Raw genomic sequence first — 16,713 nt, 5'->3', positions numbered from 1 at the left:
GCAACCGTCAGAGCCGTGCATAGCAAGACGGCAAAGAAGAGACGCAAAAGGGGGGCAAAGGCAGAGATACCTTCGAAACAAACTCCTCTGACAGGTAGGAATGGCACCTTCCCATCACAACTGATGTGGCTCCATTGCCAGGCTGAGTTTCTGGATTACTTTTTTTGGAAACGGCTCTCGTCCCTTGAATTCTGTGCAAAGTTTTTGGTTGACTTTGGAAGGAGACTCTTTTTTCTCTCTTGGAGTGGCCGTATAAAATGAGTGACAGACGACGATCTGCTGCTGCTCTCAGTTCCAGAGCTCACGCTTTTTCAGTAGAAGCCCTGATCGGATCAAACAAGAAGAGAAAACTGAGAGAGTGGGAAGAGAAGGAGTTGGATCTTTCTATGGAAAATCTCAGCCCCAATGGGCAGCTAGTGGAAGGGGACGACCCAGCTCACTGTCTCGATATCCAGCCCGGTTAGTGCTCACATTTTAGTCAGTATATGTACATATGTCATGTGTACTGACAAATACGTACTTCTCCAATATGACCCAGAACCCTTTAACCCTTGGACAGAAATTAATTGCAAGTTGCTGTCCTCACACTGTTTTGATTGCTTTCTTGAACAAATGCACCATTTGTGATCAATAGGTTTTAATAACATGTTGATGTTAAGATACAGCAAATCAAATAAAGATGAACAAAATGTACCTGGGATCCAGACCATATTTGATTTTTTTCCGTTGGTTTCCAGAAATATATGCTATTGTCAAGTTAGCATTCATCAGTGCTCGTCATGAAGTGACTCCGAGTATTTTGTAAATTAAACGTTGTTATACGTCATTGTATGCAGCGAACGATGTTTTTCACATTTTTGTAAGTTGAGGCACTTAGGCTTTCATGTTTTTTTTCCCGTAAACAATTTACTGAATGATTTATCCATTCGCTGATTAAATTGCTAACAACGTTTAAACATATGAAATACACTCCTCACAAGCTCTGGATCAATCTCCTGAAACAGCTTTCAAATGAATTTGCCATCATAATTTTTGTTCGTTAAGTAGAGACATGCAACTGCCCGTCGTAACCACAAGTAACAAATCTGTGATCATTTTCTCAATATATATAATCACAGAATAACATATAAATATGTAGTATGTTGCGATTTATTTTGTTCTCTTTTCGATCTTGGGTTTGTTTTAGTAAGCGGTCTGTTCTTAAGGAACCTACCCTCCTGCTCGGCTCCACTTTTGGAAGGAGATAACGCGGATGTCAGCCCTGCCGTGATTTACTCGGTTAAATTCGCACCTAGCGGGTTGTTACTTGGTTTAGAGCAATTCGGAGAGTCCCGTAAGCCTGATTTGCATTGCACGATACAACATTTCGGCGAATTTATGGTCAGTATTTTCTGTTCACGCTGAGATGCTAAAGAGATCGCCTACCCAGATTATTATGTGTTACAGCAATCGCTAAAAAATTGGACAAGTGCCGGGACTCTTCCATTTGCGTTGTCGAACTTAAAGTCCCATGCTAAAAAAAAATGCCACCCAGTGCTAATTGTTGTTGGCTGTGGGGAGTCGCCATTAAAGTGTACACCGAAAGAATAAGATCGAGACAAAAATAAAGTCAAACGTATTCACGGAGATCATGTGTTTATAGTTTTGCATGGATATATAACTTAACATTATCTAGGGCTGTTTGGAAAATAGTGTTTATATTCAAAATATTACAGTGGGACATAACCTTATATTATTGTGTGCTGTTTGAAAATAAGCAACTTGAAATGTATATTTATGTATTATGGACCTGTTTAAGACGCGTAAAGTAATTCGGGAAATTAAAATTACTTTACCAGCCTGTAAAATCTTAACAAGAATAATATAAAGTGCATATTCCAAGTTTCGTTAACCAAAGGAAAACAAGAGTAAAATAAAAAATAATTTAGGCTGATCATATTTTTCAACCTAAGTGACAGAAGATAGGCTTGATTTTGAAGTCATGCACACTTTGTTTTAATGACCTGAAGTGTTCACTGCTATGGCAGATTATCTACTCTATAAAACATCTTAAAATACGATATTTCTGTGCAAAGTGCTATCTGCGAGCTTCCGCAATCCTGATAAATATTTCTGCATAAAATCTTAAAAGTGCAATTAAATAATTCCTCTTTATTCCGCGTTTGCCATTAAATATACTACACTCATATTGAAAATGACTTCCGATTTGTACAGTGAATTATGGATCACGGTGTTTCGTTATACAAAAGTTTACTTGGAAAAATAAAAGAATCACGAGATAAAGAATCATTCTTGAAATATACAGAGGCAAACTTAAATCTCCTTGGTGGCCGTTTTTCTGTCTGTATTTTTAGAAGGCCTTATTGTATAATTTTATTCCGGCTAAAGTTAATTTCGAAATCAATGCTTTACTCATAAACTTTAATATTATTATTGAATTGGATTATTGCACAAATGACATCTGAATTATTACAATTTATGCGTCTGCCGCGTATTCCGTGTGTTTCCTCTGATTTTTGGAATTGAGCTTTCCTGCCTGTAAAGAGCCATTGAGACATTTCAGTCGGTTAACACACTTATTCAGAGATTAAAATAAGCATCAAGAAAGTGTCCTAGTCCTAGATTAAGATTTTTATTTTTAAATTAATTTGATTTTTTTACACTTAGTTTTAATAGGATTATATATGTATATAATATATGACAAACACCTTCGGGACTGTGGAACGTCTTCGTTGTCAAAATTCAATAATAAGCATGTTTGTTTTTATCCTAATTATAACACCTTACATTTTATTGTTCTACTTTAGATAGATATATATCACACACATTCTATTTTAACAGCACTAAATGCTAGTGTGCCTTATTCGCATTTTCTTTTCGTTTTACAGGTCAAGGAGATAATAGCTGCAGTATGTGCCCCAAAACTGCAGTCGTATCGAGTATAATTAACCGTATATTACTGAGTTAACAACTCCAACTGCGAGAATGATCGTTTATTAAAACTCGACTTTCGACTCTGCTCGACTCAAAGCCCGATCTTTCAGCCTGTTTAGCCGAGAGTGTCTGCCCTGTTGGCAGTATAGGACTGACTGCTTCACGCAGCGCCGGAGTACTCAGGCAGGGAAAACGACAGCGCGCTTTACTCTGACTGAATGTGCAGAGATGCAGTGATATGGACGACACCATCCCGTCCAGTGCGTGGTCCTCCTCGCGCTCGATGCTTGCAGGGAATTAAATAGTGTAAGGCGATGGATGATTGAGCAGAAGAAAACGTCAATCATAAGCGTTGCCTGCTCTGAAACAGTTTTACCAGTGCGACGATCTTAGGTTATCAGCTACTTGGGGGTGAAGTGATTTTATTTTTGACATTATTTTTGTATTTGCCACACCGCTATGTTTTATTTAAATTTACTTAAGTTTCCATATATAATAATGAATACAGAATATAGTGACTGCAGGTATTTTTTATTGCCATATTCGTTTTTCAAATTGGTTTTTATCACACTAAACCTACCTTCGCAGTTTTTTTTCTCTCTTTCTAATTTCTCTTTCCCCTGTATTTTAAGACGCAGAAAATGTAAAATGTTGGCTTGCTAATATATAATCCACATAATCCATCTGGCAAATTATGTGCCGTAATAGTGTAATCTGATTTTTCTTTATCGAATTATATTTTTTAGATAGTAGGGGGAAAGAAATTTATGAGCATGTAACGCCTAAAAGAGGCAGAGCGAAACTGAAGCAGCCAGTGTGAGCTCAGGAAATGTCTTACTTATAGAGGGCACAGAAGTCTGACCTTTCTTTACATTTCTTTCTTTAGGGCAACTTACATCAGGTTACAGTGTACAAAACGCACAGGGAAACCCTATCCCACCCCTCCACCCCCCAAAAAAATGACTGGTGTGGTACTCGCCAGTAGAAGTATTGCGATTTACATTAAGGAGTCCTCATTTAGAAACAAAATTAATGATCCTGAGCGAGATTTGTTTAGATGTGCATTTTTAAGTTACTACATGAGGCATGACATATTACATTTACAGATGTAAGGTAACCGTTTTCGATTTCTTTTCTTTAAAAAAATATTCTTACTGGCTATATACACTGTGTGTGTTAATTATAAACTGTGATACAAATGGACTTAATTGGTGTTCATATTTATCAGTTTGTTATAGTTTAATTTTAAAAGTCTTTATGTACATATATATAATTCTAATACTGTGCAAGTGCACAAATAGTGGCTAGTTTCATTTTAAGGTGTGTTTCTTTGTTATGCAAATGAGCCACTACAGTAAATTGAGAACAAGCTTATGAAGTTTAAATTCGTTTAGAATTTGGTTAGTAAACCCTTTTTAAATAATTGAATTTATCAAGCAAAACTTCTTAAGTCAAAGATGATGGTTTGGTGTGCTTTTCTGCTTAGTGTGATGCACTCAGAAAAGTCCATGCTGTCATTTACAGTTGTGCGAATCTGTTAATCAGCATTACTTATTCTTTTATTGTTGAAACGTGCAAAAGATATTCTTGATGAATTTAGCCCAAAATATTCTTGTTGAGTTTCTCATATTGAAACTATAGAGAAAACTAGCTATAATGTAAGGCACTACACTTTCCTTTGTCATGCAGCTCAGATTGGAAATTATTCATGATGTCTGTTTCAGCCCTTCTAACTTTAATGAAGGTTTACCAGTATGTTAATGTTAAAGCCTACATTTACTTAAACTAATAATATAACTGAAATGAGTTTCTGATAGTACTTTAAATTTCACATTTCCTCGTTTACATGATGTTACGTTTACACTTCATTTGTTTGACGATTATTCTCAAGTTCAAAATCGTTCTCCAAGTCTGGGAGTATTTGCCATGTTCTTTGTGTTTTTGTGCTTTCTTATAATTTGGTATGCATAGAACAAGCAGTGCTGTGAAACAACGAAACACACACACACACACAGAATGCACCAACAGGCCCGCTTTCTCACACTCCTGTCTCAACCACAATCCCTTAAAACAGAGTTTATCCCACAACTCCGGCCCTGTCTCTTTTGAAACAAACATTGTCTGTTTCTGGTGGGACAGATCAAACGGATCTTGCTCCCCCTTTTCTGAAATGACATTTTTTTTTCTTAAAGTTCTTGATATATTTGGTGGCAGCTTAGTATTGAGTAAAAGAAAAAAAATGTCTCTTTTTTAACTCTTGCATTTCCCACAACTCCCTTATAGTTACAAACCTCAAAGATAAAAAATAAAAAGAAAGAAAAACTTTCTTTTAAGATGATGCTCAATGAGTACAAAAGCAGTTATTTAGTAGTAGTGATATGAATCATTAGAATGTTAAAAAAAAAAAATCTTAAAATTACAAATTAACTCTTTTCTGCAAAATGACTGAATGACATATTTGGCAGTTGCTTCTGAGACTGCGAGTTCACTTCACACCGTATACTGGAGCTGCTCCTTGTACTCCCTCGAGACTGTAACTCTCTGCTGCTGTTTACTGCACTGAACACAATTTGTTAAAGTGTATTTTAATATTTTACTCGTCAGATATTTTATTGAGTAAGCTGTTTTTAAAGGTGCCAATTCACAGCAGATAGTGCTGCTTGCTCGCAGATCTAGGATCCAATGTTCAAATCTCGGTTGTTGTGTATGTGGTCTTTGCATGTCCTCCCTGTGTCTCTGTATTTTTCCTTTTGGTATTCTGATTTCATTCCCAAAAAGGATCTGTGAATGGCCCCGTGTAAGTGTGTGGCCTTGTGGTGACCTACACTCTTAAAAATAACAGTTCTGTAATGGTTCTTATTGGGTTGTGGTGTTCCTCATAGAACCATTTCCTTCTGGGATGGGTTCTTTATGTATAAAGTTGGCTCTTTGGGTTTTGAAAAGGTCCCGAATTTGTAGACAAAGCAGAAATCCTGAATGTATTGCCTTCTACCAGGACACTGACAGAGCAGTAAAACCTGAACTTAAAGCTGTTGTTGAATGCAGCCAGAGACCTTTTAAAACCAGGAACTCGCTTGTATGTCACAGATCCATTATCTTCTTTTCTTGACTATTTATGGAATCTGTTATGGATCTAAATAAATAAAGGGTCTTTCTGGAGTCTGCATGTGGATGGTTCTTTTGGCAACCAAACCTGGTCCCCCTATATGGCATTGCTCTGAAGGACCACTTTGGCACCTTTATTTTTAGGAGTGTAGTGCCCTGTCTGGGTTTGGTTCTGACCGTGTGTCCATTGCTGCTGTGATAGACTTTGGCTCCCTTTGAGCCCAAATTGGATTAAGTAGCTTTGAGAATATTATAGTTTGTAGATCCATTTTAATTAACACACTTAAAGATTAAGGACTCTATATAATCATCTAAAAACAAAAGATCATTTTGTGCTTTAAAAGGCTATTAAAGATGTCCACATCCTAAGACAGCAGCAAATTCTATTTTGTTTTGTTGGGTCGTTCGTATAATGACATGTTCTAGCTGGGGTGCCTTCTTGTGTGGAATTTGGATTTTCTCAGTGTGTCTGCATTGGTTTCATTTAAAACTTCATTTTCTTCCTCTTACAAGATGTGTTGCCATTTTTTTTAATGATTCTAAATTGGCCCAGCATAAGTTTGTGATGGCCTTGCATCCTGTCCAGGGTAGGCTTTAGTCGTTTTAAACCTGAAGAAGGCTTTGGCTCCTAGCAGCCTTTCAGTTTATATTATTACATCTTGCCTGAAGAAGGGGCCTGAGTTGCCTCGAAAGCTTGCGTATTGTAATCTTTTTAGTTAGCCAATAAAAGGTGTCATTTTGCTTGACTTTTCTCTGCATATCAGTACAGTAGGAAGATATTTATCATCTGTAAGGGCATTCTTGATCCAGTTATATAGGGCCACAGGGATGGTAAGATGGATATGAACATAAGTGTTTTATTTTAAAACATTTTAAGTCAGAGATATTCTTATTTTGGTTATCTATTACCAATATTTTTTCTTAACATGTTAGTATTATTTTTTTTCAATTATCCTGCACCCCTGAATTAAACTGACAGCATTTAAAAAATCCAAAGTGTTTTTTTTTTGTTTTTTTTTACACAATAGATTTAAGAACTAAATTTTGTGTTTGTAACTCATTTTCATAGACACAGACCCTGTCCTGCGGAATTCTTGTGATAAATATTGAAAGAAGATGTCTTGAAATTACATTTCCTACACAGCAGCTAAATTAATCTGTTACTTCAGCTCAAACTATAAGTGGCCCACTCCCCAGATAAATACATGTGTATTTGGTACTTTACAGATAAATATATTTCATAACATCATAATAATTTTCTGGCTTTCACTTTGTTTTTGGCCTAAACGTCCACTAAATAAATGATGCTTAATATCCTATGTTTCTAAAAAGCAATGTGTTGGTTGGCTTATGATGGAACAAATTTACATTTCTCTGTTAATAACACAGACATTATCTGAATTAATATTTTATGCAAAACTGACCTTTCGTTCTATTTCATGTAAATCTGAAAATTTTAAAAATGTGATTTTTATGTTAAATCATACTGTTATCTAAACTTGTCGGGTTTGGTCCCTGGGCCTTTCTATTCGTTTAAATTAAGGTTAAGATGTTTTCCAATAAATTATATGACTTCCTGCATTTTAATTCACCACTTCTCATACATGCCGGCAACATATATGCTTCCATTTAATTCTGATGTTGGAGTTTAAATATACATTTGCAGTCAATCTGTTTAAAATATGTTAGCTCAGGCCAACTCTGTTTGAACTAACAGTAGGTCTTTTGTTAAGCTCACTTCATGTAGATTTTGGTTTATGGCCTGCTATTAAAAAAGGGGAAAATGCCTCTTATTTCATGAATTGCCAATAACATGGTAATAAAATAAATAAATAGATTTTGGGGGAGTTGGAGGGAGCAATACTCGTAACAGTTTCAGTTTCTGAACTCGGCACTACTAGGCTGCCTCTCTGTGACCAGAAGGTCCAGAAGGATTGCTAGAAGGAATATTAGTGGGCCAGGAACTTAAGGATAAATTCATTTTTTAACCAATTATGTCATTCAGCACTGCCTTTCATTTTTTTTCAAGGAAAGTTTAAAGTCTCTTCAGAAAATACAATAAAAAACAAAGTTTTCTTTTCTCAGGATATGGTGTTTTTTTTTAAGGTGCAACTGTGAGCAATTACTGGTGACAAAAATTAAGCAACACTATCAAAACCAAAAGGCATACAAATCAATTAGAAAATTAATAAATTGGTGGTCCGATATCTTAAGACATGAAAGTTTAGCGCCTGCTTCCTCGTTTAATTACGTTCACTTCTTTTTAATTAAAAACTAGCATTATGAATCAAAATTGAATTACGAATTCGCTGTGTGTAGATTTTTTTAACAGTTTTCTTCACTCCCAGTTTTAGCGGACGGTCGGTAAATTGTTAACAAGCTATTATACTATCAGTGACTCCACGGTCTTCAATGCAATGCGGTTAGTACTGCGGCAGTGACCTTTACCCGGGCCGGGGGTCAGAACTAAGAAAGTCTGTCTTTTGAACAAGTTCGTCCACCATTTGTTCAAATGTACCAATGAAACAAATGGCAGTTGACTCAGTGCTGCCGAAAATGTGACAGGGGCTTTGTCACGGGATCGCGCACGCGCGCACACAAAACATGCAATTTAAACTCCCAATCAGCAAGCAGGCAAAAATAAATTGATCTGAACTTCGGTGATTATTTTATCCTGAAGTCCTAGTTGGATTTTCTTCATGTCTTTATCATAAATAGCCCTTTAGGTTCCCTTTGATTTTATTTATAAATGTAATGAATTATTATTATTATTATTATTATTATTATTATTATTATTATTATTATTATTATTATTATTATTATTTATATAGATAAACTGTTAGCCATAAAAAGCGATTCGAATACCTTTAATTGAAAGCGTCATTATCATCATGATTTTTTCATTTTCTGAATTCCAATTCAGGAACTCGGTGGGCCTCTTCGACCAACAGCGGAAACTTATGTCTTGCAGAAGTTATTATTAGTACAATAATAAAGCCGATTTGTTCAACCATCCCAAAGATCCACTCGCACAATAAATAACACTCAGAAGAAGACTTCCTGGAATTTTCGTCGTGACAATAATTGTAATTGCAATATTTGTAATGTTATACTGTGTGAGTATAAAAAGCCTAGGGTACCAAATACAGCATAACACCCTCACAGCCGCTAAATCCGATTCAGGGTCACGGTGGGCAGGAACAAATCCAGGCAGCGGTGAGCGAAAGGCAGGAGCTCACTCTGGACGGGGCGAGCTCACACACGGAGCCAGTTTTGAATCTGCATCAACAGCAGGTTGTTGGAGATGTTGTAGGATACCCTAAGAAGCCAGAGAGGAAAGTATGAGTAATACCGATAACTTGCAAGCTGTGATTCGATCCCAGGACCCTGATCAGTGAGGCAGCAGCAATGACGTGGCGGGCCGTTATATATCTGAAATAAAAATCGGTAACATTTGATTAACAAGTATGAATAGCTGATAACCTGTGAAACACCAATGGGTTCATAATTTAAACGCACTCTTTCGGCATATAATCACGCAGTTTAACTTCAGCTCTTCTCGATCCGTACGGTTAGTCCACATATTAGGAGCCTTTTCAAATTCTAAAGAACCCCACCAAGAATGAAAAGGTTCTTTGTCAAGCTTTAGTTCTACAATTAACTACACACCCCAATAAAGTGCCATTTTAGAACCGTTATTTTTAGGAGTGTATACTCGCAAATTAGAGAAAAATAAATATATCATATTTTAGTCCCCATTTGTAAATATGAATCTATTAAATAACTGTGCACATCGTGTTCTTTAATCAAAATTACATTTTGCTGCATTCCTGGACGGATAATTTTGGATTCCCGTTTAATGATGCGTTATGTGTCTTGTGCATGCCTTTATTTATTTACATTTTTGTCTATTTTTCCTTAAGAACACGTAAAAAATACAATATTTCATCTGTTACTGACAGATGCTCACTAATAAGCACAGAACATCCTGTAGTTTTGCCATTTGCTCACTCCCCGATTATCCGGAAATGCTTTGTTTAGACACAAAGAAGAAACTATTTAAGAAGTAGCGAAACGAATAGAAGGAGATTAAACATTCTGATTGTTTGTTTTATTAACCATACATTAGTTCAAAATTCAATTAATTTTATCTGTTTTCATGGTGTTAAATTCTGTATAAATTAGCGTTAATTGTAGGGTGCGTTCGGTACAGAGAGCATGAGGATGTATGCCATGCAATGTTCGGAATGAGTGACTAAGAATTTGAATTTTAAACCATTAAAGTTTGGTTTATTTCCTTTCCATGATTTACTGTGTCGCCATTAATGAGTCGCTAAACCTGCCTATGGTCCTACAGGGCCAAGTTTTGTATTATGGTGGTTTGTGCAAGAAGTTCTTCCTAATTAAACACTACAATGAACTGATTAAAAATTGCGCCTTTTATTGTACCTAGTAGTATCTCAATTTCAACCTTAAAAATGACCAAGAATGTTAACAAACAGTATGCTGATCTCTTGGTACAACCCCTGCTGATGCTCTCTCCCTTGCAGAATCGGAGGCCAGCCCCAGTCCTAACAGTGAGGGTCTCACAGAAAGAACATCTTGTTCATTCGGCTCCCGCTCTGACTTGGCTCACACTCCCTCAGATGCCTCCCCGCCCTCCTCCATGGATGACATCCAAGTTGAGCTGCAGTGCGCGGACCTTTGGAAGAGGTTCCACGACATTGGGACAGAAATGATCATCACTAAAGCCGGCAGGTAATATGAAGAAAGAGTCTTCTGGTCATCTGGCCTTTTAAGGCCACCTGTACGCCGAACATGAATAATTGTTATCTTGGTACAGCACATCATTGTAGAAGGGTCATTAAATGTGACAAACAGTTGTGAGTTTTAGATATCATATCAGCCCAAAAAAAACAACATCAAATTGAACTGCATATATTAATAGACCCCATAAGTCTAGATGGTTGTCTTTAAATTGCGAGTGCATGCGAACCGCCCTCCCGATGGAAAGACATCCCGGCCAGGAGTACACCTCTTATCCTAGAGCTGCCGAACTCCCGCTGCGACCTTAACCATAATTACAAAAAATAACTGTTACAGTCAGAGTAGGATCTTCCATGACAGACTTAATGCAGACTCATTGTGTTGTTTACTTATTGACGTTTATAAAATTTAAATGGATAACATTTCTCAGTGACACATTCCCAAACTGGATAACACTTGAACAACCACTTTCCCCGGATTTAATTAACTTTCAACTATAATTAATTCGTGTATATCATACCAGTAAGATTATGAAGCAGAATGTGAGATAGGAGTTTTATTTGTTTGCTTATTTGTCAAATTAGAAATAAGTAAATGGCGAAACTCAACAACGACCGTTTTCTCAGTGGAGTTTGAGTGTTTTTTAAACCGTCGTTAAGAAGGATGTAGCCGGATGATTTTATAGAAGGGAAATGGAAAAGAGAAGATAATGTAAATGCTGTAATTACAGTTTTTACTCAACAAATCATATCTATCTATCTATCTATCTATCTATCTATCTATCTATCTATCTATCTATCTATCTATCTATCTATCTATCTATCTATCTATCTAGAGCGCAAACCCAGAAATTGCAGTTTTAGATTACTGAAGACTGAGTTCACAAATCTTCTAGCGCATTACGGGCTGTATGAATAGCTTATGCTTATAGCAAATGTTTCTCATTATATTTCACTTTTTTAACTTTCATGGGCAGTTGTTAATTCCCATGGTATAATGTAAATGGCAGGCATTTCTGATACCATTCAAGTGACCCATCAGTTATCTATCTATCTATCTATCTATCTATCTATCTATCTATCTATCTATCTATCTATCTATCTATCTATCTATCTATCTATCTATCTATCTATCTAATATTTTCGTGTAACATCCATTTTAAGAATCCGCAGATAGACACATTGATTGCAATACCAATGTAATAGGCCTACTGCAAGTGATAAGTCCTAAAAACACATAATATGCAATGAAAGAAATTTGTAATTTATACAGATAGTTAGATGTTTAAGTCTTTATGCGACGTTCTTCACTCCACCCTGTTTTTTTTTTTTATAATAATCTTATAATGCCTTCATAACATCATTTTTTCGGCCGCGTAAAATTAAAAATGCATTCACTTTTGTACAAGTGAAAGTGACTTTTCATCCAGCATTGCTTGAGTAAAATCTGTGCTCTGATGATTTGAATTAGCGAGAAAATAATAAAGTATCCACATGGAAAAGCAGTCAGGTCTAGATGAGCTAGGAAGCACGTAACACCTCACTCCGAGCAGGCTTTGGTATTTTACGCACAAAATTAATATGTACAGTTTGCTGTTTTATTATCACTTATTTCGCAGACGCCTTTAGCCACAGGGACTTACAAGATTAGGATGAATTACAACTAGCATGGCTATTGGGTGTTTTTTTGTTAGTTTAACTGCTAGAGCCCAGCGAGTTTTAACGACTTGCTCAGAGCCACATAATACACCGAAGGCAAAAACTGAACCTGCTGCCTTGTGGCCTAATTACCATAAAGCCTGTCTTACTCATTAAACTTTATGTATATTTGAATGATCTCTTACACTGTCGATGTAAAATCACCAGATTAGTTAAAAAGTTTATGGACTTGACTGGTACAAAGCAGATTTCGATAACGGATTAAAACCATTTCCCCTTTTTGGTAGTTGTTTTGCATTTGCTGTTAATACACTTGATAATTAATAGAGCCCAGGTCAAGCAGCAAAAGATGTCTTCGTCTGCATGAACTACTAGTCTTATATTTGACATTTGAATAACATTGTTTTATTTATTTCAGGTTATCGCGATTTCAACTGTTAGGAGTTATACGTTTTCACCTTTGTTTGTTTTGAAAAACCGTGCTTTATTCCTAACGTCATATTCAATTTTGAAAATGTATTACTAATGTCTTATTCAATTATGTCTAACTGTATTTACTCTGCAAAGAGTGATAACCAAGGAGCTGCTATTTATTTGGTTAATCCTCCTTCATAATTTATGGACGGTGTTTCTCGCATATTATTTCCGCTGGCAATGTACATATAAGTATACACTCTTCACAAATATTTATTACTGTTTCATTTTAACGCTGAGAAGAAAACAAAGTTTCTTGTGGGGCAGCCCCATCTATTTTTGGATGTATAGATTAAAACATATAAGACAACCAGAAAGCCAAAATCCATGCCAGCACTGAACAAGCAGAGTACAGAAGTACTTGTAAATCATCCCTTAAGCCAAAAAGCAAATGCTGCGTATAGAGCCAATAGTGTCTGCATGTGTTTTCATTAGAGATGGCGATTCGTTTTAACTTAATTTGTTCAGCAGAAATTAAGATGGCGACAGACAAGTCTTTAGCTTGATAAACTAGCTGTTGTCGCAGAAGTTGCATATGTAAGAATATATACTGTGTACGTGTAAAACATATAGATTTGATTTGTATGGACACCTGCAGCATCACATTCTCATCGCTAAATCCAATGCGAGAGGGGAAAGGGCGGAAGGAAGTTTTTCTTCTTTTTTCTTTCTTATTTTTTCGGACAGTTTAATTATTTCCTTTATGATTCAGACAAATGTATCTGCAAAAAACTGTTCGATGCTTAGGCAAAGCTTTTGTTTATTTTTACATCTTTTAAATCGAATATGCTAACAGTCACCTTTTTTCAAACCGTTAATCAAAATCCTGCGAAAAAGAGAGCTGCGGAAGGCATCACTGGACGCAGGGGATGTGCGAACCCAGCGGGCGTCAGTCCAGAGCCGGACGTGCCCTTGAACCCCCCACATTCGCGCTCTCACAACGGGCCAATTAGCAGCGAACAGCCTTAAAGTCTGCGCGATGTGGGAAGGAAAACAGAGCAGCGGGTTGGGGGTGGGAGTCGCAGATCCGCTTAGAAGGTACAAACTCCGAATTACTGATAGACTCTGGTGAGTCTGACTTGATGTCTCTGGACAATAATGAAAAATAAGCTACTGAATACAGTTTCAAAATTCGGACTTAATTGAAGATTGAAGTAATATAAGACCTGACACAATTGCCTACCATTGACTTTTTTAGGTGGGGTATTTTGAAGTCAGTGGTGAGAAATCACTCGGGTGCACAGAGAGGATTAAAGGCTGTGGTTTTTATTGCCAGAGGTCGGTGAGAGCTGAGACAGCATGTGCTCAACAGTTTCTCTCATGATAATCACAGCCGTTGCTTCCAAAAGTAACTAAATCCAACAGAGAAAATGAATAGGCGGACTAACGCCGCAATATCAGGTCAACACAAATACTTCCCTTCTTTCTTTAGAGGAGAAAAGGTTTAAAGTAAAAGTGCTGAACGTACAATTGCAGTTACGGAATATGAATAATCATTCAATTGCGCAGCAAAATACATTAGCAGTAACAACAAATAGCAGTTAATTTTAACTGGTTTAATAGATCCAGTTCGGTTCACCGATAGCATATTTCAACTGTAATAATTTATTTTAAATTTCTCTGAAAATTAACTTACACTGTGAAAGATTTATTTCTATAAACTAATTATTATAATCGCCTATTACTTTAATGTTTACACGCCGAGTTTTTGTTATATCTATATTAATAATGTATTCCTGTGTATTTATCTTAATCATAAACGTTCTGCGTCTTATAGAAAAAAGTACATGTTTGAGTTAGAATTGGTGAACGAATTCGTTGAAAGTTATTCTACTTTTGCTTTTAAAAGCAGTCCAAATATCGTTGTCATTTACATTTCTAACGTTTAAATCCTTAACACCAGTTAAGCAGAAAGGTTGTCTTTAATAATAATAATAATTTTTTGCATTTATATAGCGCTTTTCTCACTACACAAAGCGCTCAGCAATTGTAGGTTAAGGGCCTTGCTCAAGGGCCCAACAGAGCAGAGTCCCTATTGGCATAAACCAATCGTTCGTTTATTTATATAACGCCTTTTCTATTGAACGTCATCACACTTTTCATCAGAACCACTGTGATAATTCAATTAAATAAATTGACAATCTGCTCCATCTGTATTTGTAAGCACCACGGCTGTAGTAACGGTTTAGGGCTCAGTCCAAGAGCCAACCGTTAACTTATTCTAATGAGTTAAAACTGTTTTGTAAAGTGCGCTCTTAAAAAATAACGATTCTTTAATGGCACTCTATTGGGTTGCGTGAATCCACGCTGAAGCACTGCGTGACAAAGAATCGTTTCATTCTGGGTAGGGTTCCTTGCATATCAAGTTGGTTCTTTCCGCTTTGAAAAGGTTCTTAATGCATGAACAAAAAGGAAATATTTAATATATAGTTGTCTGCCTAGCGGGGAAGAAAACCTGAACGTAGTCTGTGGTTTTGTATGCAGCAAGAGTCCTTTTAAAATCAGGAACTCGTCAGTATTTCACAAATCTGCAACCATCTATTCGGGGTTATTTATGGAACTTTTTACTGAGTAAAATAAATAAAGGATCCTAATGGAACCTTCGTCCATCCATCCATTATCCAACTCGCTATATTCTAACTACAGGGTCACGGGGGTCTGCTGGAGCCAATCCCAGCCAAACAAACAAACAACCCCCGGGCAGGGCGCCAGCCCACCGCAGGGCGCACACCCCCACACATCAAGCACACACTAGGGACGATTTAGAATCGCCAATGCACCTAACCTGCGTGTCTTTGGACTGTGGGAGGAAACCCACGCAGACACTGGGAGATGGAACCTTCGTGTAGATGATAAATCCTCAATGACATCGCTCTGAAGAACCACTATGGCACCTTTAGTTTTAGAAGTAAAGCGCCCGTTTTCAACACGAATAATGCCGTTTCGAACACCTATTGATAAGGTTATACATTTCAGTTATGTCATTTGTGAAAAAGTGGGCATGTTTTTATTCATTCGTCCACCACTTTGAATTTGCTTACTTGTTTGTTGTTCGTTTATTTATTTTAGTCCTAGATAAGTATTTGTGCGGTGAATTAAAACCCGTGCTTTTTCCGCCAGATTTTCCTGTCTTACTGTATTACCTTTTCCACGCCAGCACTCCCTTGGATTGGATTTCTGATGACATTAACACATTTACATTTGCACTGCAGGTGTCGAGATAATAACGAAGAAGTAAACGAATTAAGAAGCTCTGTCGCACAATGTCGCGGCAGCTTCTCTTGCCCAGTCTTTCATTTCCGCTCCTTCACTCGTCCCACAAATTCAAAGATTTTTTCGCTCATCTAAATAACTGCGGGTGTAAACACCCGAGGGCTCCGTTTGGCTGGCATGACACCGTGAACCGTGAAGCCTTGTCAAGACCAAAACTACCCTTACATCTCTCGAACAATTCTGGCCTTCCTGATACATCTTCACATTTTTTACAGTTTCAGTTCGCAGTTTCTGTAATGATCGGTGGCCGCATCGCAGTTTCCTCATATTTTCTTTGCCTTACAAGACTTAGGCACTTTGAAAGGAAAAAATACATAATGTGCGTAAAGGGAAAATACTGTGTAAAGGTTTTCATATACCACTTGTCATTTATAACTAAAAAAGGTCCTAATTGCATAAGCTTCAGTTACATTTTAAAATATAATCGTCTTCTGTATGTGTGTGCTAGTGAGATTTTCTTTATGGAATACATTCTTTTTTCTTATTTACATGATTAACTGTT

The 16,713-nt window shown here is 36.7% G+C and overlaps 1 protein-coding gene across 1 annotated transcript in view; it reads left to right on the top strand.

The window, feature by feature from the left end:
- tbx15 (T-box transcription factor 15) overlaps positions 1-16,713 on the top strand; it is a 73,474-nt gene continuing 56,761 nt past the window's right edge. The window contains exons 1-2 of the mRNA XM_028800754.2: positions 1-459; positions 10,590-10,797. Of these exons, the coding sequence (XP_028656587.1) occupies positions 258-459; positions 10,590-10,797 (410 nt within the window). The 5' untranslated portion in view covers positions 1-257. The remainder of the gene's footprint in view (positions 460-10,589; positions 10,798-16,713) is intronic.

Source organism: Erpetoichthys calabaricus, chromosome 4 (genome assembly GCF_900747795.2).
Source record: "Erpetoichthys calabaricus chromosome 4, fErpCal1.3, whole genome shotgun sequence".
In the NCBI taxonomy this organism is placed as follows: Eukaryota; Metazoa; Chordata; class Cladistia; order Polypteriformes; family Polypteridae; genus Erpetoichthys; species Erpetoichthys calabaricus.
This window is presented reverse-complemented; position numbering and strand designations above follow the sequence as displayed.